This window comes from Embiotoca jacksoni, unplaced genomic scaffold (genome assembly GCF_022577435.1).
Source record: "Embiotoca jacksoni isolate LCO1_2020_lvr unplaced genomic scaffold, fEmbJac1.0.p SCAF_11, whole genome shotgun sequence".
NCBI lineage: Eukaryota > Metazoa > Chordata > Actinopteri > Embiotocidae > Embiotoca > Embiotoca jacksoni.
The window spans coordinates 18212064-18239014 of NW_027185241.1; the positions used below are offsets into that span (position 1 = coordinate 18212064).

Consider the following 26951-nt stretch of genomic DNA (forward strand, 5'->3'; position numbering starts at 1 on the left):
AATACGCTAACACGCTGCAGGCTGCCACCAAACCTTGATGCTTGATGTGCAGTTTCGTGAAAGGGAGCGGCCGGATTTCCATTAGCAGCTATTCAATAGATCGAAGGAAGTGTCAGGTTGGGGTGTTAAGTCGCAGCCCTGTCGCTCCATTACTTCTGATACCTGTGTTTTTGTTTATGCGTTGAATCGCAGCTGCAGCACTTGTCCTTGAAAGCTGTACTTTCCGGTCCCCAGCAGCAACATGATGTGGCAGGAGGAGCTAATCACTACGGTGGTTGACAGTTATAGCCAGCGCCGTGGGCTGTACACACGTGTTGCGCTCTCACTCTGTTTGATGTAATTGTCTCAGGTGGCACATCTCTGGTGTTTACACATCCGGATTGTAGCCAGGGGTGGCAATTACATGCAAGCCTCTGTGAGACATCCCTTTGCGTTTTCTCTATGGAAATGGGACAGATTACCTGTCTGTGGCCGTTTTCGAGAAGATGGAAATGGCGTCGTACGGTATTCTCTGCTTGCTCGTTTAGCTTGATGGTGGAAGATGCTGGGATCTCACGTGACTGTCACGCTTTGTTCTGAAGACTCAGATGTCCTTCATTATCGCCTTGAGTTTTCACCGCTGAGGGCATCACCGCATGATTAAGAATTCAAAGGTCATGACTCTGTAATGGGGCATATTTCCCACCCATGGCCACCTGTTTGACAGATGCATGTGACCCCTTTTCTACCCCACTGTTATGTCAATGTTTGGATCTGAGGACCTGCTGAATGAGTCCCGTTACACAGTATAACGAGCAGCTACTGTCATGGTCACAGTCCTCGTAAATTTAGCTGTACTTTTCTCTTGAGTTCAGGTTTATCCCACCATTTTGGAGTCCACATCCTCATGCAGGCATGCTGTGTCCCCCATTGTGCAGTTTCTTTTGTTTCATAGGAACCCATGAAACGAGCCAGTATTCATGAGGACTAGATCCTAAGCATCCGGGCATATTATAATGCATTATGATGGAGCAGCTGAAATGAAGCCAATCAAAACCTTTTCTTCACTCCACTGTGCTGTGTGTTGTCCACCTCAGCCTGCTAGTGTTGCTGCTGCTCCCATTAATGGCAGCCGGCTCTACAAGGAAGCATTCGGTCTAAGCTGCATATTTGACCAAATACCAGTATGTGTCCTTGATCTTAATCATTAGGAAAGATCAGAGAACAAATTGTTCAAGAAAAAGCTTCTCATCTCTCTGCAACGATGAACCACAAGTGGACTGAGTGTTTCTGTAGTCCCAGCCACTCCACCAGAGTGAGACATCTTCTTTCTTTCTGGGTCAGAGGTTCCCGAACTTTTCTGTATGTATCAAACCAAATTCCCCAAGCAGCTCTTCCTATTTTAGATACCAACATTTTGTTGCAGATTAAAATCCATTGGTTTAACCATTCTATAACCCCAGAAGGGCTGAATAACAACAATACAAGACTTCTGTTGCCTCCAGGGCATTGCTCACATCTTTGATTTGTTCAGCTACTGAAAGTGAAACGAAACAGCTTCTCTGATTCTACACAAATAACACGTGACTTTAGACTTATTGATTTTGGTGAAATGTCACTTTGTTGTCATCATCTGTTTAATGCGGATGGATGTCGGAGGCTATGATGTTAACTTCGGTTGATTTTCTTTTTCTGTAAAGATTTGTGGTTGGAAATGCTAATTTTGTAAAGTGGAACTGAAACATTCAGACAGTTTTCTGTTGAACTTTATAAGTAGTATTAAAGGTCTGGAAAGAAAGTTTGGCAAACATTGTTTCAGTAGAAATGTACCTCTGCCTTTATCCTTTACAACATGAGTCTTCACATTTAAACCAGACAAATGGAAAAGTCCTTTTCACTCACTGCCGTGCTCTTATTACAGACCATGAGGGATGCAGACTTTAAGGACAAAGGAGGACACTTCTCTGTTTTTAAATCCACCTACAAGTACGAGTGGCCGCCATGTTGTATCAAACATTTACATGCTCTTCCCCGAGTGAATGAGCGAGAATGGCGAATGAGGTGAACGTCTGTGAGAGAGAATAACTGTAAAAGTAAGAGAGGCAGAGTAAGAGCTATCCGTCACGCTCCGTCACGGCAGCACCCACAGCTATGCCACGGTGCCTTTGCCAGCAGCGCTGCTTGTGTGCGCTGAGATAAGCCGGAGCCTTCTTGCCTTGGCGGTATAGGCTGGTCACGTAGCACTGGGAGGCAGCTTAGCCCCACCACAAATCCAATGGAGGGTCTTTCTCTCACCCGCTCTTTCCTTCGCTTCCTCCCACGCAGCCTTGTTTCCTCACTGTCTGTCTTCCCATCTGTGTCGACGGTCACTGGCGTTTCCTCTCCTCTGCGTCTCCATCACTGTTTGACACGTGTTCACTCCAGAGATCTACCCTTCCTAGCAACCACTGAATGAGCAGCCGCATGCAGGAGGTGGTGACAGTGCAGGTCATCCAGATGTTTGGGGAGATTCGACTAGAATGGGAAGGAAAAAAAAAGGTCAGCTGTTTGTAGCAAGTAGAGCATAACGATTTTTCTTTTGCCATTTCTGGCTCAGATTTGTGGATTTGCTTCCTTTCTTTTGCATATATTATCATAAATTGATTATTTTCAGGTTTTGAAGTTCTGGCCGGGCAAAACAAATATTTACACTCAATAGTATAAAGCTGAATATCTCATGGAAGATATAACTAACAAAACCTGATATCACACCAGATCATGTAATGCACCCGTCAGTCCAGTAGAGGATGACGTGTCAGTGTCACATTTTGCCTTGTCGAGGCATGACAAGAACACGCATGTGGTTTAGGCCCCAAAAACTATGTGGTTAGGTTTTGGAAAAGATCCTGGTTTTGGTTAAATGTGAGGCGGGGGCAATTTGGTTAAGTTTAGGCAAGGCAAGTTTATTTGTATAGCACATTTCAACAACAAGGCAATTCAAAGTGCTTCACATAAAACCATTAAAAGCATCAAAACATCAGGCAAAGGAAAAGCAAATTTTAAAACAATTAAAAACATTGATCGAAACATTAAAAACAGTCATTAAAACATTAAACAAGCTAAAAATAGAATAAAAGTTGCAGAGCAGCTTAAGAAATAAAATACAGTAACAAAATGCAGAAATGCAGGAAATTGATCAACATCCTTGAATCTGGTTCAATTAAAGGCAGGAAACAGAAAAGTCTTCAATCTTGATTTGAAGCAGCTCAGAGTCTCAGCAGACCTGCAGCTTTCTGGGAGTTTGTTCCAGATATGTGGAGCAGAACAACTGAACGCTGCTTCTCCATGTTTAGTTCTGACTCTGGGGACAGAAAGGAGACTCGTCCCAGACGACCTGAGGGGTCGGGATGGTTCATAAGGTTGCAGCAGATCACAAATGTATTTTGGCCCTAAACCATTCAGTGCTTTATGAACCAGAAGCAGGATTTTAAAGTCAATTCTTTGTTTGTAAAGACTTCAGAACTGGAGTGATGTGATCCACTTTCTTGGTCTCAGTGAGGACTCGAGCTGCAACGTTCTGAATCAGCTGCAGCGTTCTGAGTGACTTTTTAGAGAGACCTGTGAACACACCGTTACAGTAGTCGAGTCTACTGAAGATGAATGCATGGACAAGTTTTTCCAAATCCTGTTGAGACATAAATCCTCTAATCCTTGATATATTCTTCAGGTGATAGTAGGCTGATTTTGTAATTGTCTTGATATGGCTGTTCAGATCGAGGTCTGACTCCATGACAACACCTAGATTTCTGGCTCGGTTTGTGGTTTGTAACATCAGTGATTGAAGCTGAGCGCTGACTTTCAATCGTTCTTCCTCGGCCCCAAATATAATTACTTCTGTTTTATTTGTTTAACTGAAGAAAATTTTGGCACATCCAGTTGTTGATTTGTTCAATGCATTTACCCAACCCTTGTATGGGATTATAGTCCCCTGGCAACATAGTTATGTAGATTTGTGTGTCGTCTGCATAATTATGATAACACACTTTGTTTCTTTCCATAATCTGAGCCAGTGGAAACATGTAGATGTTGAATAGAAGAGGCCCCAGAATTGAACCTTGGGGAACACCACATGTCATTTTAGTCCGCTCTAATGTGTAATTAGCTACAGACACAAAACATTCTCGGTCCTTCAAGTAGGATTCAAACCAGTTTAGTTCTGTGCCAGAGAGTCCAACCCAGATTTTTAGTCTGTCTAGTAGTATGTCGAGGTCAACCGTATCGAATGCAGCACTGAGATCCAGTAATACTAAGACTGAAATTCTGCCACCGTCTGTGTTTAAGTGGATGTCGTTGAAAACCTTAACAAGAGCAGTTTCAGTACTGTGGTGCTGTCGAAAGCCTGACTGGAAGACATCAAAACACTTATTTACGACCAAGAAGTTGTTCAGCTGTTGAAAACCCGCCTTTTCAATTATTTTACTTAAAAATGGAAGGTTTGATATTGGCCTGTAATTTTTCATTGTTGCGGAGTCTAAATTAGCCTTTTTTAGGAGTGGTTTGATAACTGCAGTTTTTAGGGCCTGAGGAAAGACACCTGAGAGAAGGGATGCGTTTACAATTTGTAGAAGATCAGTGGTCATGCAGTTTGAAATATTTTTGAAAAAGGCTGTTGATATAATATCCAAGCTGCAGGAGGAGGACTTCAGATGTTGTATATTGTCTTCCAGACTTCCATGGTTGATTGAATGAAATTGCGTCATGCTATTTGAATGGATATTATTTGGAGACGGGGACAACACATATCCTGCGGCTGGTGTGGAGGCACTTACTGCTTGTCTAATTTTCTGTATTTTGTCAGTAAAAAAGGAGGCAAATTGATTGCATGCCCAAGTGGATTGGAGCTCAGCAGCTACTGACACTGGAGGGTTCGTTAGCCTGTCGACGGTAGCAAATAAGGTGCGTGTATTGTTATTGTTTTTGGTTATGATGTTAGAGAAGAAGGCCTGCCTTGCATTTCTCAGTTCCAAATTATAATTGCGAAGTCTTTCTTTATAGATGTCACAGTGAACCTGGAGATTTGTTTTTCGCCACCTGCGCTCAGCTTTTCGACACTCTCTTTTCTCTATTCTGACCAGCGTGGCATTTCTCCAAGGAGACTTTTGCTTACCAGCAACAACCTTCACTTTAGTGGGTGCAATAGCATCAATAACATTTTTTACTTTAGAATTGAAGCTATCTGCAAGCACATTGACTGAGATGCCAGAGAGGGCTGGTGTGGAGGAGAACCTCTGAGTAAATAGTTCACTGATGTTTTCAGAGATGTAACGCTTTGCCACAACCTCGGTTTGGACATTTGTGTGCAAGGAGATTGAACTCTCAAAGAAAATATATAGGAGTCAGAATTTGACAGCATTTCATCCAATCCAGATCCAACTATACTGCATGCCGGATTATTTAGGAACGCCATGAAATCTTCAAATAAGATATTTTGTAACATTGCTCAACCAATTGTTCTTCCTGTTGGACTTTAAATGTTCACACAGATGTTCAACCCCTCGTGTTAAAATGGTGCAGACCATCTTACGAGCATGTGTTAACCGTCAAAACGATCAGTCTGGAAACAGTTTTGAAATTTGACTTCAGTGTATGTAAAGCAAAGTAACAGCCACGTGGACCTGGCCCTCCCATACACTCTGCAGTCTCTGCACACGGCAGGGTTTAAAGCAGTTTGGTTAATATTGTACAAGCAGCTCCACAGTTAATCCTGTGAAAGTGTTGCTGTCCACAGGGAAGCGCAGTCTACACTGCATGTTGATAAGAAAAGCCCGACAACAACACGCCTCCAGGGCTACATTTATACTAAACAGCACCAGAGGCAGTCAAATCACACTGTTCTAGCAAACCTTAATTGGGATATCTGATAGTCTGGATTTTAGTTTTTTTTCTGTCTGTAAACAACAAACCGAGTCATTTTCTATGTTCAGGTGCGGCTCGTGTTCGCCGCCCGCAGTGTTTGAACGAGTCACACAGAGGCGTCCTGTTGGCCGGCTTTAAGATGTGTCTTCATACTCAGCTCAGTTTAATGTCCACTCTGCTATATGAGAGAGATGGACAGGCATGCATTTGCACACACACACACACACACACACACACACACACACACACACACACACACACACACACACACACACACACACACACACACACAGAGACACACACACACACATACGCATACGCACACACAGACACACACAGACACACACACACACACACACACACACGCATACGCACACACACGCACACACACACACACACACACACACACACACACACACGCACACACACACTCCACAGCAACCCGGGAGGGATCAGAAACCATTTCCACAAAGGTTAATAGTATGCTTTAGTCATCTCCAGACAGCAGCGGAGCAGCTTTGACACTAACTTGGTTAAAGGCAGAGAATGTCACCTCTGTTTTACCAGGTTTTGACTTTTTACTCTGTGCTTATTATTCTCCGACCCGCCGTCATGTTCTCATCCAGTCCAGACTAGCTGCTCTGCAGAATTAATCACCGCTCTGTGGAGCTGTCTGACACTTTCCTTTTTACCATGGCTGCAAACAATAAGAGATGGAAGTTGATTCATAGATAGCGAGCATGACTCGACAGAAGTTTGTTGACCCAAGATGGTAAGTTGTATTACAAAGCCGTGACAGAGAGGCTTGCTGACTGATTTATGTTGCTCTTATTTTTATATGGACCCCCAGAGAGGATGAGACATCACATGATTCCATCAATCTCACACTAACTAGGTTACATCTGGACGGAAATCTGGAGTGAATAAGGTGAACATCCTTTTACCATAACGTCACCCTATACTTTTATAAAAGAAAGGTTTTTTTGTAACACTCAATTTTCAAACAGAAGGAATTGCAGCTGCTGCCACCCTTTTTGAAATTGTCATAACATTGTTAACAAAGACATCATGAAGTTTGTGTTCGCTGTGAACGGACTTATGCATGCAAGACACACACGCACCTGCTATAAGAGAATCACTTATCCTTATACTGCCTCAATGTCACAAAGACCAGTATGATGTTAGCCCTGCCACAAATGCCCTTTTATATATTTGTCTGACATTTGTCACTTAGAAATGTTCCCAGAGACGACGCATGTAGTCCTTTCATCAATTCAATGCTTTTAAGCATCTCTTGTATCCTTTCTGTTTCCAATAGGGAACAATATTAGATGGACTTCAAAGTGCGCTTTACTTTCACCTGTTTCAAGGTTACTGAATTCAGATTTTTATCCACAGTATACGACGCTGTCATGCAATATGTATGAGTCAACACTGTGTTGATTGCCAGAAACAAAAACCTCAAGAGATTTGTTCCAACCAAGGTCCCCTTTTTTTTTTCTTCTTTCTCCTTTACTTTGCTTTAGACAGCAACAAAAACATTAACGTTTTCTTGTGTAGTGCAAGAAAGCAGCATCAGGAAAGAGGCTTTACTACTGTAAAAGATCTGTGGGTTGGATTTATTGGCCTGCCGGTGTAATTACGTTGACCGGGAGTCTCTGGGTGGCCCTCTTCTCGCTGGGCTCAATTTATAAATGCCACAGAGCTAGTAATCCCACTGTTTCCCCACTTAGTTTGGAAAGGGCTCGAGCCATCCTCTGGCTAGGATTGATTAGGTATAGCTCAAATGAAGAGTAAGCAGTTTTCCACTGTCGAACGCCAGGACCAGCCCCTGCTATTGATTCATTTTACAGCGCAGGGAAAATAAGATCTGCCACTTCACATAACTGTTGATATTTGTTTCCCTTTTGCTCCTGAATTTATGGGCTCCTATTATTAAAAAACAGCTTTAGTTTGCCACTGTCTAATGCACTGTACTTACTAAAACCAGAAACCCTGTTTATGTGAGGTCAGCCAGTGTACAGCATTATTAGTCAATGCCTTTAAGGAGCAGATAAACCATTACAGATTAATGGATGATATTTACATAATAGTTAATTGAATTGAAAGAAGAACTGGAATCTGATTAGCTGCAGTGTTATAGATTTGAAATGCACGCTGCCGCCTCAGTGGCTCCTTAATATTTATTATCAAAACAAACCTGCTTTTCTCATCTTTAGTCAGTGTCCCATTGCTAGTAGTGTTTGGGTGCTTCAAAATGTCAAGGTCAGCATAAGTAATGACTCTCAACAACACAGCAGCTACTGTCAATGTTTGTTTGACATAAAGTTACAAGAAAACCTGCTGAGGAAGATGTGGCTTAAAACTCTTGGCCTTGAGTTAAAGTTAAACATGAATGTATTCATAAAATCACATCAGATTTTCCATACGATTTGTGGTTGGCTTTTTTTTCTTTTTTTTTTAATAGCTGGTCAGTGTATTTACATATATTAACCTTCTGCAGGGACAGCGGAGCACTTTCTCCAAAAGACTCCTCCAGCTCCGCTGTCACAAGGACAGATACAGGAGATCATTCCTGCCCACTACAATAAGACTGTACAATAAATCACCTCTGGCAAAATCCATCACACAACAATAACACTGTTGTCTATGTTTCTTGGTTGTTTATATATAAAATATATATATATACTGCACTGTATATACTATGCATTTTATATTTAATATTTTTTTTTTACTGTTATTTTATTGCTTTTTATTATTTTATGATTATTTTATTGCTTTCCTGTATGCTGCTGAAGCGGAAAAAAAATTCCCATTGGGATTAATAAAGTAACTACCTAACCTAACCTAACCTACCTAATTATTTATAATAATGATAGTAGTTTTCATTGCTAGTAGGGGAGTCCAACTTTCCCACACAGGATTTAAATAATACGAGATTTACAGGAAGTGAAGCTGCATGTAATCCAGTGTTACACTCGCTGTGTCTCAAGTAGCGTACTTGTATTAGTACACAGCAAATTCACATGTTTGGAATAAACTCTGTCAATTCAAATCAACTCTTTTTGCTTGTACATGTGAGACCATCGAAAGTAACTCCTTTCTAGGAGTTCTTTTTTTTTTTAAACACTTTTCAGGAGTTGAACCTGAACTCTTTGGGAGTTAAAACTTGACTCCTATGAAAAGTACATTTTTACTTCCACCCTGAGTTGTTTGAACATGAACTCTTTCACAGTGTTGACAGCCAACACTTAAAAGCGTGAATTATTTGACATTCATAGAGTTAAAATGTCATCACACTATAAAGGTTTTAGGTAAGACTCTCTAAAAGATAACAACATATTCATCACCAATTTATAATTAACAATTATATGCAAGGTGATTATACGCAGTGTGCAACAATTAATTCTGCATGGATACTTTGTAACAATTTACAAACTATTTCATGTGTTAATGTGACTGTGATTGGTATATACTGTATGTTACATTCCTAACTTGTACACTTATGGTTTTGAATGATAAAATTATATTTTATTTATGATTATGTCATCATTGAAATATTAATAAACAGCAGGTTTTTAACAAAACAAAATATAATTTCTGCACATCACTTTGATTTAATTTGGTTGCTTTATTCTCAAAAGTTCCAAAGAAATAACTAAGGCATAAAGGGAAACGCTAATATGGCAACAAAGCTGTGCAGTCAACACCGGGAGTAGTGTTGAATCGTGCTCCTCAACACTCAGCGAATGAACCTCAAAATATTACCCCAGCAAAGAGTCTCCCTGAACACAAGCTGGAGTTTAATTTAGAAAATAAACTCCCAAAATCCAACTCTTTCTTTGACTCCAGGATATTCCACTCCAGAAATGTGCTGTGTACGCTTACATGTTAGTACATCGACTGACCTGTATAGTGCGTGAATTTTCAACAGGGTTGTGTTTTCTCAAATCGCACATTTACCGGAAATGAAAATGAGCATGTTCTTGTGCCCTCTGTTCAATGCACAAAGTAAACATAGAGATGGCTTCTATCCAGCAGCAGAAGGGTTGTACTAAGTAATAAATAAACACTTTTGTGTGGACGTTTACAACTTCCAATTTTTTTCAGTTATGCAACAGCTGCAACTTCCTCAGCCGCCACAGTTTGAAAATACTTTGGTTGTCTCTCTCACCACGATGGTGACCTTAGAGAATGAAAAGTGTACATCCTTTCATACTTAATTTGTGGACTGCCATGACTACACCATGTCACAGCGCACTGCATGTTTCCACACTTCCACTGAAAATAACACAGCCGTTGTTCCCTTTTGTTAGAATATATCAAATTACTGCTAATACATCATGTTGCTTCATGAATAAAGTGCTAAAGTGGTTCGGTGCAATTTGGCTTTTATTTTGAAACGGACATGGAAATGTAATTTATTCATCCCTAACATCAGCACTGGACGTGATTGTTCATTGCAAACATTGGGTGTGTCAAACGTACCCGAGAAAGGCAAAATGTAGTATTTAAATGAAGAAATTCAAAAAAGTTTCTATCAAAAGGCATTCTGGGATTGAAAGCTCCAAATGCTTTGACTGCTCAGTTTTTAAAGAAGAAAAAAAAGAGAAAAGGTTTTAACATTTCCATATTTTCACGTATGCAGAGGAGGCAATCGGTGTGAGAGAGGTGTACTTTGAGTGCTTCTGGATTTAACTTCTGTAGTATCCCTCGTCCTTGTTAGTTTTACCCAATCAGTGGATATAATGACAAAAGATGGGAAAGTTGGATCCAGGCCAGTGATTACAACTCGACCACATCCACCTCCTCCTCCTGCAGCTCTTTTATTCGAATGTGGAGGACTTGGTATTGTACACGCTTCCGGGGCCACGTTTGTTATGCACCGGTTTATCCAAGAGGAAGAATGGCTGGAAGATGTAGACAGGTCATGTCTTCTCTGCATGGGTCATTGCTTTGGACATTCAATGGATAGCAGGGCTCTGGAAAACTGTCACAAAGACGTGTAGCAGCAGAAACTACATGTATCATGTCTGAATGCCCCCCCCCCCCCCCCCCCCCCCCCCGCCCCACACACACACACACACACACACACACACACACACACACACACTCTCTCTGGCTGCATAAAGTACAGCTGGGGAGAACTCACAGGCCTTAAAGGACAAACTTGTTATGAAAGCAGGCTTTAAAAATGGCTCTCGGCGTTGGAAAATTCAATTTGGTTCAGTTAAATTCCAGTGAGTCATTTAGCATAAGTGTGTTGTCTTTGTTTTTGCTATTGCCTCATCAAAAATCTGTTCATGCTCCACTTTCTGAAGCACTTTGTCATTATTGTGCTGCATTTTTGCAGAGACTCAAAACATGATTGAATTAAAAAGGCAACACATTAATCATGGGGCGGTGCACGCTGGTTCATGGCTGCTGAGACGTTTCCATGTGAGGCCTCAGGTACAATATCAGTCGTCTGTTCAGACATAACAAAGTACAGGCTGTGGGCATTCATCTGCCATGTTGGCTTGATTGACGCATGTCATGATGTTATCTGTCCAAGCACACGCATTTTGATGTGTTGCCCTGAATAATAGTCCGTACACAGGAAGAAGTTACTGCCTTAAGATGCAGTACATCGGCTGTACATCTGAACTTTATGAGTTATAATGTAACTAATCTGCATAACGTTTAAATGTACTAACATAACACTCTCATTTAATGGCATAATATGCTTTTCATGACAATAATAATAATAATAATAATAACAACACATAATCTCTGTCCTGCTAAGCTATCATTGACGTCTGAGCTCATTTTCTGAGCTCTGGTGGCCATTTGATGGTGTAAAAAACAATAGTGAATATCTTTCTAACATAAACATCGAAAGACTGTTCTAGGCCTGGCTTTTTATTTGTTAGCTTAGTTACAGATGTCGTGAGAATTTGAATGAGGTTTTCTTCACATCTGTGTGTAAAGTAATACTCAAGAGCATAACTGCCAACATTGCCGTTTTTTGCAGGTTTCTATTTTAAGGCCGTCTCCCAGCACCATCAGGTGCTACTGTCTCTCCTGTTAAACTTCTAGAATTTGTATGACACTCAAACTTTATCTCGAATAATTGCCAAACAGATTCATACATTTTGTATTCTTGTCACCCAAGTCGCCAGATTGTCAATGATGGTGGTTATTAAATCTGCATTTTTGCAGTGCAGAGCAGCAGCTTGGAAGAGGACTGCTAGTTAACATGTAGCCCAAATGGGATGAGTTCCAGTTACTATTTTATACTTATCCCCTCTTCCCCTCTTCAGAGAGCAGGGAAAAGAAATATTTTAAATGACAACAGCTTCGTTGGGAATTCACCTGTATTAAAATACAGTGTGAGCACAGCAGGAGAGAAGCAACCAGATGCAAAGTGCTGACATCGTCTGACCCAGGGCAGGATGCAAATGTGGTGCGATGACATCAAATATATGTTCCGTGGAATGAAGTAAGGAGGAAACTTAGCTATTGCCAAAAAAACAGAATACACCTGCAAATTTATGCAGGATTGAACTGAACATTCTCCATTTATTTATGTGCGGCCATAAAACCAAGATGAAATGTAAAAGTTGGCAGGTATGATTTACAGTTGGGATTTTATTAGGTTATCTTTGAACAAACATGTCTCTGTGCTTACCAGGTGAAAAAAAGCTAGGCTAGCTCCTTTTTAAACTGAAGCTACCAACTTAACTAAAATGGTTTAACTTGTAAATGTATCCAGTATCAATAGCTCTTGATCAGCATCATCAGCTCTTCCTTGTGTAATGATGGTACGTCTATGTGTAGATTGGTGTTTTGGTCCTCGGCTGAAACAAAGCTAAATAGATCATTTGCCACTTAGTTATGTCATAACTTGTGTACGGGTAGACTGACACCATATTTGACGTAAGAATGTTTCATCATCAGTCAGTGTGACTCTTATTAATGAGCCTCTCCCTGCACAGTTAATTACATCTTCATTGGATCTTAATTCACTCATGTTACCGCTGTGGACTTATCCAAAAGGTTGCATCCATTTAACCAGACTAACATCTCACATCTCGAATGATGCAATATGTCCCCGGCTCGTTATTTAGCCAACAAATTATCCATCTACTGCATCTCCTGAGGGGAGAGATTCATTATCCAATTTAGCGTACTTGTGGAACGAGCGATATCAGGTGATAGATGAAGAGTGTCCGGGGTGAGGACAGTTTTACAGCAGACGGAGAGAGCATCGAACCTCTTAGTATCTTTGTTGGATTTAAGATGTCCATTTGGCTCTTAATTTCCTCCCATCCCACAGCGCGCGGCTGTATCCGCTCGCAGTCTGATTGTAATGACCGTCCAGGGTGGAGAGGCTTATGTAGAGCGGTCTTTGAGCTTTTGTGCTTCTGTTGTAGCTGAGTGATTCATGAGAGGCGTTTTAGGGTAATGATGAAATATATGACTGTGTCTGAGTTTAAAAGAAAGCAATTAACTCCTGAAGAGTTCAGCACAGATAATAAAGTGGACACTGACATAACAGAGCATTTGTTTTGTTTATTTGCCTGACAGTGCCTCAGTGTTCGAGCTCCCCTTTCTGTCTCCCTGTCAGGTTTATTGTGGGCTCAACCTTCAGCGCAAGGCTGGGCATTATTATTTTAATAAATTGCCCTGTATGAAGCGAGCAGTGGTGCATTTCTGATGCATGTCCCTTCCCCTTCCTTTCCTCCTCCAGTCTCTCTCTCGCTCTCATCCTTCACCATCCTGTATTTCCCTCCCGCCTCGGCTATTTCTCTTTACCTCTTCACCTACAATTAAGCCTCTTTGCGGAGGCTGTCAAGCGGCTCGTCATCATAAACAGCACTCTGGGTCGGGAATAAATTGAAATGCATGCGCAAAGAGAGAGGAGGCAGGTGAAAAGATTGAAGGAGATAGCAGACGGACGTGTTCTCTCCACTGAGCCAGTGGTCATCCGTCGCCGGGGCCACCCAGCCTCTCGGGGCGGCTGCAGACAGCGCAGACACCCACAAAGGATAGATGACCGTGAGCGGGGGCAGTGGAAGTGGAAGTGGCGGTGAAAGATAGCCCGCTCTGACGCCACCGCTCATCGATCACCACTAGCCACCCAGTAGAAGTGTCCTGAGAGAGAAGCCAGGCAATAACAGCGGGTTGAATTGTTGTGGCGGCGGGTCAGTGTCAGGCTGGACGGGACAACAGCACCTCAACCATCACCTCCTCGTTTCCTGTCTCCGCCAGAGGCATTAAGCTGAATGCAGAGGTATATTTCCACACCCTGACGTCAGCTATGGAGCTGAATGTGGAGACTTTATTCATCCAGAAAGTTCATTTAGTCCTTATTCTTTATTTCACTGTACATATGCTCTCATGGTAATTACAGATCCACTTTTTGGATGATATATTCAGCTCCTGTGGTCACATCTGTTTTAAAGTGAGGAGAAACTCTCGTTTTAATGGGTACTACCCAGATGAATGAAACATTGCAATTAATTAATTATATTATGATTAAATATATATATGTATATATTAATTATAAAATTATGATGTTTTTTTATATGCTTAATTCCCGTTTTTTCTCACGGCAGGATGGTGTTCGGGTATACAGTGTGTGTCTGCTGTGAAGTTCTTTGGGAAACTGAAGGCTACTTTCAGTAACTATGAGCCTTTCTTGGTAGCAGTTGCACAGGAGTGGAAGGTTTCTCTCATATTTTACAGGTTGTGGCCCAGTGGTGGTCTCCTTGATTCTCTATACTTACAGGCCAATTTTTCACAAAACTCAAAACACTTTCAGCGTGAGCCTGAAGGTTTATTCTTGACCTTGAGAGATAAATTGTGAACAGATGGTTAAAGTACTGGTTGCGTCCAAAAGCTTTCAATCAAATGTCACGGCCTCACAGTCGATGGAGGAGCTCTCAAGGAGGTGCTTTGATGGAATTTCAGTCCCGTAACTCTTCATTTGTGAGTTTTTTGGTATGTTTTGCTCATGTTTTTAGGTTATTTCTTGTACCTTGACAGGATACAATTAATAATAGAACGAAAACATATTGAGAGAAAAGTCTAAATCACTTATGCTGTGTGTTTTTTTTTTATCACCTAGGCTACCAGGAAGCGCCTGTTGGTTTTCTCGCTGAATTTCTTTTCACCAGCTGTCCCCGTTTCCTCCCACACGCTGAAGTTTTACAGATCAGGTGAATTGGAATGCCTAAAACGAGATAAACCGAAAACCTGCCTTGGGTGTTTGGTTTCCTTACCTTTTACCCCTCGCATGCTGGGAAGGATGCCAGCTTCCCCATGTCCTTGAAAAGGAAAGACGTTTGAGAGAACGGATGGATGGAAGTTGCACTACAAGTCTTTGTCGAAAGAAAGATCTCTGCCACAAAACGTAGTTCAAAAGTGCGCGGCTTTCTTTTTGGGTTGATTGAATTCACCCAAGTTCGACTTTCAGGTCAAATTTTCACATCATTAAAATAAAAAAGAAAGTTCAACATTTTGGGAATTTTGTTTATAATAGTTACAAGAGAAGAAGTTGTTTTAGCAGCTAGTTTTGTCACTAAATAACCAAATTAGTGCTTTAAAATGCATTACATTCAAGTGTTATACATCTTAACAGCATTTCAGTAAATCTCAACATATGTTCATACAGAGGACATATCAATTAGCTGTATTAGTACGGAGCACTGAAATAGCTGCAGGCTTCATTTAATGATATGATTGGAAACCTGACGATACTCAGTCCGATACACATACTTCAGTACAGACCTGTCAATCAAACAGACACGCCCCCAAAAACACACCTTTTTGAAGCTTATTTTGTAATTAATGACGGGATTATTTTCAGATGGACGGCCAGAAAACCAATAACAAGAAGTGACTTTATCTAGCAACACCGAGAAATTTTATTGACTGAAAACTTTGAGACGAGTTGAATGGGAGTCTATGGAGCCAAAGGCTTTTTGGAGCCAACCTCTGGTGGCACCAGGAAGTATTGCAGCTTACGGCACTTTCACATCAGGCTCATTTTTCAGAGCCGGAAAATATGTATTTTACATATTCTAATGAAAACAAATGAGCGTATTTCGCAAAATGTGGAGCTGTTATTTCAACCAGCCGTTTAGCATCACAACTACAAAGTTATTTTCCCTCTTTGAACGCACAGTTACTCATCCCTGCATGCACGCTCGCTGATAGCCTTGCTTAAATGTTTGTATAGTCCTTTAACTGCATCTCTCATAAGCTGCAAGCTGCTGCAGGCTCAGACATGTACACTGTTCATGGAAAATGAAGACAAATGGTAAACAACATTTGAGTGATAGCAACCAGACTTATGTAACTGCAGCATGGAGTAATTAAACACCCCTATTCTTCCAGATGATCTGGTGATTCAGCTTGGCATTGTTCGTGGTCTTAACAGGCGCCTCAGTACATTCGATTCATGTTTCCCTCTCATGAATATTTGGGTCCTGCTGCCAGCGTGAAAAAACATGTTCATCTGTTGTAGCAAAGCTTGAGAGAGGGTGGGATTCTCTGACAAGGGCTGTTAAACACCTGTGATTGCCGCCATTGTCCGGATGCCTCATCCCGGCTCCTCCCGGCAGCAAAATGTTTTTATTGGTCGTCATCTTGTGCGAGCTGCGGGATAATAGAGCAGAACGCTGGAGAAACGCAGGACAATGTATGATCTGTATTTACAGCTCCACGCTCCAAGAAGTGCCATGCGAGATCCATCACTACTGACAAAACTATCTCGCATACCTCAATAAACCTCCCCAATTACCACGCACTCAAAGGCTTGTTTGTGTTTGCCAGCAGGTGCATTTGTGTCGCATGAGTGAACTCTTGGCTGCATTTATGTCACAATGATTTCTACTGTAAACAGGAAATGTCTGAGAAGAAGAGAGCAGATTGTGATTTTGTGGAAAATGTGCAAACGGTGTGTGTGTGTGTGTGTGTGTGTGTGTGTGTGTGTGTGTGTGTGTGTGTGTGTGTGTGTGTGTGTGCTAAAGCACATGCTAATACAGCCATTCCAGTGCGCACACACACATGCTGGTGCCTACAGCAGCGTGCTCCTACAGCTCTGCTTATGTAACATCGCTTGTGAACTCCGTCCACTGTTTGACAGTGGGGAAAGCAGCAGCTCCCCAATGCCCTACGTGTTTGTTCCATAATGAAAGTGTTCCTCTTCTCAGGAGTGGGCTGCAGCCATACCTGCCTCTAAATGGGGAAACTGCTGAGATTAACACTCGCTCCCCGGTGCCTCGCTCCCAGACTATACGACAAAGCCTCTTGCGAGACCCTCTGAGGGCTTTTGCTGGTAGCTGCTGACACCAGCAGGTTTTGTTTTCACAGCAAACTCCCACGCTTTAAACTTATTAAAAAGTATGATTCCCTGACTGGTGCTACACACTGAAATGCTGATCTGATCATGTTAGAAAATTAATAAGAAAGGTAATGATATAAATTTGTGCATGCACTTCAAACACATGCACAAATTACAGTGTGTCCCTTTAGGATATTGTAAACAGTCGCACTGTAATGACCTATCTGCCTCCCACAAACAGGCTCATTTGCAAAGATTCAGAAGAACATACCACGTAAATGAATGTCAGTTAACTAATTGGCTTCAGATTCTCTTTAATCGCCTCTAAAATACCAGAGACACGCACATCAAACATGCCAGCTTAAGTAGAACAAAGTGATTTATTTAATTTCCATGCGATGCTGCTTGTGTAGTTGGATGAGCACAGAGGGAATTCTTTCATTTTCCCTCCTTGTGGTGTGGTGTGACACCCCATAATTAGAGAGTTCTCAGAGAAAATAGGTCTTCAAAAGCAGATTGAACATTATTGTTTTGCGTGCACGGCAGCCTGTATATCTCTCAACCTATGAGGCTGCAGTGGAGAGAAGAGTTACCTGGTCAGGCCCCCTCTGAGGATGTTACGGATGATTTAATGACTGCTCTGGGCAGCTGTACACCAACACAGTATATCACGCAGCTACAAGGACCTGTGGGAGGCGGTTGGGGAGGGGCGTGAGGGGATGGCATTGGGCCAGTCTGAGAGAGGGGGGGGGGGGGGGGGGGGGAGTCTTGAGATCCAGCTAAACACACTGAGTGTCAAGTCTACCAGCAGAGTGTCTATGCAAGGTCAGACAGGAGAAGATGAGATCCTCCTCAGTGAAAGTCCATCAAGATTAGACTTTACATCTGTCATAAAACTCAAGTTTGACCAGTTTACATGCTGCACGTTGAATGCAATCAGGTTTCGACTGAGAGTTTTACTACTAGTCTGAAACTCATTTTAACATTCCACATAGTTTTACAGACCTCCAGTGCATCTGAAGTGCAGAATGATAAGTTGTAAATCTTTGTGATCACTGAAGTAATTTATTTAAAAAAATTCCAAACATTCACATGTTTTAGCTGCAAAAATGTGAGATCATTTGACATCTGGTAAATTTCAATGGGCATTTTTCACCATCTCCTTGACCTTTTATGGACTAAATGACTTTTTGGCTAGTCATTAATTTACCTGAAAAATTCATCAACATGAAAATAGTTATTAGTTGTAAATCTGCATTCATGGTACACCATGTGAAGAAGGTTAGAAAACTCTGCAATTTGTTAAAACAAGGGAAAAAAAGCTAATGAAATACATTTAATTATTCTGAGATAATCTTTATTCTTGTCATGATTGCTGCTGCTTTTCAGTCAAACTCTACATCTTGACACTTAAGCCCACACTACCCAAGGTAACCAGCAGATGGAGCACTGTCAGTAGTGAACGTGGCCCTGTCTCAGTCTCAGATCACACTGGTTCAATGTACTCAATTATGACAGCTGTTCCAACCTCAGCCCTCCTCCTACAGACAACAGGGACGACACGCAGGCGCCATCCCTGTCAGATTATATGCACGCTTCCCATCATTACCTTTTATGATGTGAAAGAGTGAACAAATGGTGGCGCCTCCCTCTTTCTGATCATTTCTATTATTTGCCTGAAACATTACGGGGGCCTCTCTACGCCTCTGACTTCTTACTCGCCACAGCAGCTCTCCCCCCTGGATGAATAATGCATCACAGCCTTTCTAGCTCACTACCTGAGCCCGCTGCCCAATTATTAGACCCTGTTCCAGTCTGTTGGCATTTTCTTTTGAATTCCACGTTCATTTGTGCGCCGCAAATGCCATCACTGGACGAGCAGACACTTATATGTCACAGGGCTCAGAGTTGCCACTGCGCCCCCTCCTGTACCTTAAACTACGGGTGCAGAAGTGTATTTTGGTTTCGCATGTGAAAGTCTCAATTTATTAGAACGTCATTATGGTGGGAGTCAGATGGATGTCATTCTCTTCGGTGCCATAAAGCCCCACATTCATGGCGATGACATATCCTAGCAACAGAGCGCAAATTTGTTTGGGCTGTGTAGGGTTGCCTTTTTAATGCATTTATTTATTTGTAAAGATTATTTAAAGTTCAGTTTTCATTCATTTTAAGGACCTTTTAAAGTCTGTCTGCAATCAGCACCGAATCTGCAACTCATTATTCATTTCAAATTAAAAGAAGTAGGCCTTTAAAAATGGATGTAGAATGTCAATCAACGCATTTATTTATACAGCACACGTACATCATATGCAACTCCAAGTGGTGAATGCAAAAGTGAAAGAATAAGTAAATTTAAAAAAAATAACATACAAAAGAAAACACACACTAAAAAAAGCCAGACTTTAAAGGTGTTTTATTTTGAAGATTTCCATTTTATCCTCACAATCTTCATCCAAATAATGTTCTGCAGAAGAAATTGTTTATTTCTTAAGCACATTTTGACTGAAAAATGTGCATGCACTATATAGGCCTACATGTATGAGCATGTAATATATGGTTTATAACACACTATAATGTAGTTGTAAGCAGATTTGAATGTGCATGAATGTCTTTGTCCTCCTGTAGGACCGCATGAGTGCAAGCTGTCACATAAACACACAGTAAATGACAATGTAGTAAAATGTCTAACATCCACCGTGTTTACAGGAGTTCTAGCTGATTACTGATCGTAGTTTATCGGTGTCCTTATAGCTGTATTGTAGTGTGCTATAAACTCAAACATCTTTTACTAACTTCTTCAGTAAACAGACTCACAGGACCTTGTTCCTTCCTGTTGTTCTTATTTTAGGCTACACTAAAAATGTTTCTCTCATAAATATACAGTACAATTAGCAGTAGAAATACAATAATGTAACTGTTACAGGCTCTACTAAACCAAACCACCGTCAGATTTTGATCTAGCGGTCGAAGTCAAGCTCGGTAAATATCGACCAACAGTGCGGTAGGCTGCGCTGCACAGCTTGACTCCACTAGGGGCAACAACAACAAAAGTTTGCACTTGTTGACGTATTTCAAATAGTTCCTGTTTTGGAATGTGTACGCGTGTTGGAGACCTTTCACACCACGAGTTTGAGCTTGTGACTTTTTGCCAGGTTTGTGTTTTGCGCAATGATCGCGAGCTTTGTGCCACTTTGAAGGCTTTGTTGTTGGCGAGCCTCGCCGGGTTGTGCGGCAGCAGCTCCATGGACTTCATATTTTCTCTCACGGGCAGCGGTGCGAGAGTTGTCAGGGACGCAATCTCTCAGAGACTGTGGCCGGGACCCGGACAGGAGACTGTCCAGGTTCAGCAGCACTACGCTGGGACAATTTTCGACAGAAGCTCCGTCCACTCCAAGACAGGTCAGTCTGCCATGCATTTCTGTTGTCTGATAGTGTGAGAACACGTATTCAACTTTATAGAGCATACGAACCTCCAATGTATGCTCTGGTGGGCGGTGCCAAACTCTCTTTAAAAATCGTCAAGTTGAACGTTTTCTTACTGCTTTCGATCATTTTCTTAGCTAATAGAACTTAGGTTAATATCTTGAAATAAACTGAACGTATCACTTATAATTTCGGCGGTGTCCTTTATTTTTGGAGAGTATGTACTCAACGTTAAAAGACCCGAAGCATGCTCAGTGTGTGGTGGCAGATTCCCTTTACAAAATCCATCAGTTTAAGGTCTCCTCGTAGCTCAAATCATGTCCTTACCCGATAAAACATATTTTAACAATGTGAAACAAACATTAAGTACTACTCTTAGTTTCGGCGAAACTCTACTTAATACATATAATTCATGTAATATAATTTAAACTTTTAATTTAGTGCCTCCTGCTATTTCCGCTGCAGGCTACTCCTTAAAGTACAGTCTGTGCCTGTCAACTGCGTGGCATACCCAAGTTAAGCTTCTTCAGCTATATTTTGTAATTATACTGACTTCACCTGAACATGGACAACACACAAAGCTTCATAGATTACATTGCATGATTTAACATTTGACATTACGACTAGACTTGAAACTATAATTTTGCACCCCTCAAACACTTCTAACTGGGAGCACGCAGCCTCGTCAGCTGAAATATTGACCTTTAATACATTTAATTATTTTTCAGTGCCTTGAAAACATTACTGTTTCAGGGTTAGTGATATTAAATAGTTTTACTGCATTTAGCCAAGTGACAAGTAGAGACTGTGAACAGATACGAGCTCATCCTTAAAGGTCCCCTCCAGGCCTGTTTGATGATGTATGTAAAATACAGTTTTAAAATCTCTACACGCGTCACTCTGCACAGCGAAGCTCAAAAATTCAACTGGAACAAGAAGCAAAAACTAAAGCTAAAGATCAAAGCTGTGAGGAATCACCTGGAACTCACATCTGTCAATCACCTATGCCCCTTTTTTTCCTCACAATCCTAAACCTTTACATTACTCAGTACATAAAACTTAAGATTCATATATTTCAGGACTGAGGGTCTGTATGCCTGAATTCCTACTGCAGAACTCATGTTAATTCATAAGGAATCAGCTCAGTTCATGTCCTCAGCGGCTGGACTGTGCCTGTCCGGTTTGTTGTGAGGACACACTGCCTGTAACAAGTGAGGCATGCCAAATATTTCAGATCAGCAGGCAGTGCATGCTTAAACAATCCAGCCAGGGAGTGAACAAGTATGTCCTCGGGGCCTTTCACATCAGGGAGTATCTCCATGTTAATAAAGATTGGATTTTTTTTTTTTGTGTCCCCCTTTCTGTTTTGCCTCTCATACTTAATTTATGACGAGACCAATCAGTGCCGTCTCTCACTTTGAATTAAAAGCGGAGAAATGTAGTCTTGTTGACATGAAAACCAGAGACTGTTCTGAGCTCTCCGCCACTCCGTCCCCTGAAATATCCCACAGAATGCTCTGCGCTGTTAGTTAGCATTAATTGGCTCCTCTGAAAACACAGGAAGTTGAACACAGTTAGGGGCACCCTCCCTCGCATGCCGCTCCCGTACAGGAGGTTTGCAGCTCATGCAGAGTCATCAGGCTCCAGAGCCCAGTGGCAGGCAGGTTAATTGTTCGATCTAATTAGGACAAAGATTAATCAGATGCATGTTCTGCTGCTCTTGAAACGCCACGGATGGCAGTCGGGTTCATTAGCAGTCCTTTTGCCTCTCTCTCTCTCTGGCAGCGGGGTGGACTGCGGGGGCGGCTCGGGGCCTACCGCCCCGTCCAGTTAGTCCCACTCTCTCTCTCGAGTGGGACTAACTGGACGGGGAGTCAGGTAGTGGAAGTGAGAAGACGATGTTAGAGATGAAGGTGGGCGTGGAGGCAGTGGACGAAGCGGGAATGGGCAGTGCAGGATGGTGAGGGCCCAGATACAACCGACACAGACTTCACCTTTCTGTGCTCCAAATGCTTTAAGAGGAAACAGACAGCACTTTGTGAACTCACCTTACCTGGAACAGAGGAAAGTGTGAAGATCAGATTTCATATTTTGTTTAATATGACAATCTGTTCATGGATTATCAGTAGTGTTTAGCCAGAGAAAATTAAAGAGGCCAGCAGGGCGGCCTCGAAATAGTTGACTCAGCGATAGTTGACGAGAAAAGTCCACCAAATTTTCAATAGGCGTTTAGTTGTAGGAAGATAAAAACCTCTCTAACTGCACCTTGTTAGAGATTTTATCAACAACTTCCTTAAAAAATGTCTGGTTTTCCCCTTAGAAAGGTGGCCTTGTGGGTAAACATGGCGACGTAGGTCCAGTGAGCCATCATTGTGGGAAGTGAGCGACTTTCACGCGTGAGAACTAACGTTAGCCTCACATAGCTGCAGCCCATGTGACGTGCATGCCGACAGTGATGATTACGTCTCTGTAATCAGCTGAAACGTTTTCTGATAAGCCACAGTTTCAGTTTTCATAGATAGTTAATCGTTTTTGTAACAGTCATTTCCAGTTGTAGCATCAGAATACTGTGAATTGTGGGAACTCGACTCAAGCAAGCTACTTCAAAGTTGGCATTAGTGACTTGTAAAGTCTTGGAAGGAGCCCCTTCTGATTTCACAGTGAAACAACCATGAGCTTCTGCAGATTCATCAGGAATGCATGTCGAAGTGAGATCACAAGGGTGGTCGGTGGAACTGGGAAGCTGTCGTTCTGTCAGGACCAGAAAAGAGACACAAGTGGAAGCGCAGTTTTTGCTTTCACCTGCAGTCGGATTCGTTCCGACATGCAGAACTGAAATGCATCTTCTCAAACGAGATGAAAAGTCCTGCAGAGGCAGCGTGAGCTCAGAGGCAGCGTGAGCTCAGAGGCAGCGTGCCCTGCAGCTCAGCGAGCTCCGGCCCATCCGGTCCACCAAACATCTCGTCTCAGCTGTAATCGGCCACAAATGACTTCCCTGGATGTCCCTAGAGATCACACTGAATGAACAGATACGGTACTGTGTATGCTTCTAATGTACTTTCTCTCCGTTGATTGGATTACAGAAATGTGCAACAAACAAAAATAGAAAGACGGGATGTTCAGCGAGGTTGTTCCTCAGGGTTCTTAGACAGATGGATGATGATTATGGATGAATATGATTTTGATTGCAAAACCTTGAAACTGAAATGTCACCATCAACCCACAGGTATTTCACTCTGCTAAATATTTCTAAAGCACTTTTAAGATGTATTGATGAAATTTCAGCTGTGGACAGAGGACTTCCTGTTATATAATAAAGGAAGTATTTTTTTAAAAACAACAACAATTTTGTAAAATTTATCTTCTGTCCACTCCGGTGGTCTAAACGCTGCTGAAAAAGTGTCGCACTGAACTAGTCTAGAAGGAACATGGCTAGAAAACGAATTACTATCACCCCTCATTATCATTTTTTGCAAATAATTGTGTGAGAAATGAACTTCCAGCTTGATTGTCAGGGACTGGAACGCACATAAAGCGCTGCTGCTTGAACATAAGCTTTTGTGTGGACCTGCTGTTACACTGAAGTGGCCATAATATCACATAAACAGACCGCGTGCTCATACTGCGTATTAATAGATGATTCACCGGGGCCACTGTTTGTCCTCCCGACATTGAACTCCCCTCCGCATCTCCAGGTTCTTTCAATCCCCGAGGGTGTTCACTTATTTGTCAGTGTTCACGTTCACCCTGAGGCTGACACCGACTCGGCTGCAATTGTCAGGATGATTCAGAATCTGTTGATGCTCTCAGCGCTGTAATAGCTGATTTTAATCACCTTAATTTCCAAAAAGTCCTTGAGCAGTTTGTATTATCGTATCACTCGCCCCGCATGCCATTATGAGACACTCCTGGGATCTTTTATGGCTCCGGCGGGGGAGCTTAAGTGCCAGGACTCCCAGAGGGACCGGCGGACCACGGCACAGAGCACCTGCTCTGCACTTAGACACCTGTGTTCAGGGTGTGAACTCATGACTGCTGCCTGACTTTTAAAGGAGTCAACATAGACAGTATAATGGCCGTGTCCCACCAACATGTTGATGCATTTTCTACGAAAAGAAAAACTAAAGGGGAGGTCAGTTTAGAAAGAAAAACAAATCCAGATGACAGACAGAGACTCTGAGGCTTCAAGCCCGTACTGTGTGATGAAAGAGTGGCGCTGACTTGATAAACAACAGTGAAAGGCCTGGAAGGTTTGATGTCAGTGGGTTGAATAACATACTGCATACCTTGATTGCCGGTGCTTAGATATTTCAACAGCAGATGTTTGGAAGAGGCCAGATGACGACTTTAAGGGAAGGTAATTATGATCTCTTCTGTTCTGAGCTCCTTTTTGCATCTTCGGTACTCCAGCTGAAAAAGGCTCGCAGCCTCAGGAAAACAGGCAGGTAGTAATTTCACTTCTTCTGAAAACATTCCAAAAATATAACTACACACTGGAGTGATGTCAGCTGGTGTTTTCCAAAGAGCTGTTTTGAAAGTTTGGATATTTGGTTTACCTCTTCGAAAACTTTCTGTGCATAGTTTGTCTTAAGCTGATGAGCTTTTCTTCGTGTGGTCGTCTAAAAAAATCGTTGAGTTTTCCCGGTGATTTCATGAGAAGATAAGCAGCAGGGAGCCGGTGTGAAGAGGGGTGTGATCTCGTGCAAAGACGACGCTGTCACTCTTCTACAGGAGCTGGGGAACACCTGATGATGTCATGTCTCACAGGGAAAGAAAAACTCATTCACAGCAATGTAATGTCTCTGCAGTACAGTTGCTGTCGGGATGAACATTTCACAGCTGTACATTGTATTTACTATATTGCATGACAACCGGTGAGTGAAACATCGGTTCACCACTCCAGAGATCAACTCATTTAGTGTAATTGTGTTGTTGCTAATGGTCAGAGATGATTTCTGTAAAAAGATTTTGTTAAGCTACATTAAGAGGGCCTGGCTTGTTGAAAAAGCCAGTAAACATGGTGTAACTAAGCTAAATCTAGTGTGAGATGCTTGTTGTGAGAACAACTGGGGTCATTCTCTGCTGTCCTGTCAGCTGATTTCTCTGTTTGTCCTCTGGGAACAAGAGTAGAAGCAGGCGTTCAGTGAATCCCAGTTCATTTAAACTGCTCATATCAAGGTTAAAGTATGTTTATGTAAATACAGTGACTTCATTTTAAATGATTAAATAACCTTAGACTGTAATACATAAGTATTAACTTGTTGTTTACAGGATAGGTAGTAGTTTTTAAACGAGGGAACTGAATGGAGAGGCAACAGACAATAAGGAAAAACCATGAGAGAGAAAAAGCATGAAGTAAATGAGATGTGATGGTGAGATATGAGTTATAAAGAGTGAAAGAGTGAGAGGAAAGAAGCTCGGTGCATCACGAGGTCCCCCAGCAGCCTCGGCCTTTAACAGCATAACTGCAGGATGGTTCAGGGCCACCTGAGCAGCCCTAACTATAAGCTTTATCAAAAAGAAAAGTTTTGAGTCTGACCTTAAAGCTAGAGAAGGTTTCTGCTCCTCGAACACAAACTGGGATCTGGTTCCACAGGGGAGGAGCCTGAAAACTGAAGCCCCGCCTCCCATTCTACTTCTTTAAACTCTGGGAACCACAAGTAGACCAGCGTACTGAGAGCGAAGTGCTCTACTAGGATTATATGGTTCTTTAAGATCTCTGAGATAAGATGGATTCTGGTCATGAAGAGTTTTGTAAGTGAGCAAGATAATTTTTTTATTCTATTCTTGATTCCACAGGAAGCCAGTGAAGAGAAGATAAAACTGGAGAAATATGATCTCTCTTGCTAAATCCCATCAGTACTCTTGCTGCAGCATTTTGGATCAGCTGCAGGATTTTTAATGAGTAATTTGGACATCCTAACAACAAGGAATTACAGTAATCTAGCCTAGAAGTAACAAACGCATGAATGAGTTTTTTTCTGTGCCACGCTGAGGAAGGATTTTCCTGATTTTATTAATATTACGTAGATGAAAGAAGACAGTTCTGGAGATTTGCCTTATATGGTGGGTAAAGGACAAATCCTCATCAAAGATGACTCCAAGGTTCCTCACAGTTTTGCTGGAGGCCAAGACAATGTCATCTTGAGTAACTAAGTGATTAGAGAAAGAGTTTCTGAGGTGTTTACATATAATATATATAATAACGTTTTGTCTGACTTTAGAAGCAGGACATTGTTGGTCATCCAGGCCTTTATGTCTTTTAGACATTCTTCAAGTTTTACTGATTGATTTGTTTCATCTGGTTTTATAGAAAGAT

At 41.9% G+C, this 26951-nt stretch overlaps 1 protein-coding gene across 5 annotated transcripts in view; it reads left to right on the plus strand.

The window, feature by feature from the left end:
* The window catches only part of oxr1a (oxidation resistance 1a), a 169442-nt gene that overhangs the window by 76599 nt on the left and 65892 nt on the right, over positions 1-26951 (plus strand). The window contains exon 1 of one of the 5 annotated variants that reach the window (XM_069143457.1): positions 20374-20608. The exons of 3 other annotated variants lie outside the window; for them this stretch is intronic. In XM_069143457.1, coding sequence (XP_068999558.1) covers positions 20452-20608 — 157 coding nt within the window. In that variant the 5' untranslated portion in view covers positions 20374-20451. Of the gene's footprint in view, positions 1-20373; positions 20609-26951 lie in introns of those variants that run through there. One more of the 5 variants, XM_069143458.1, reaches the window with a different exon arrangement.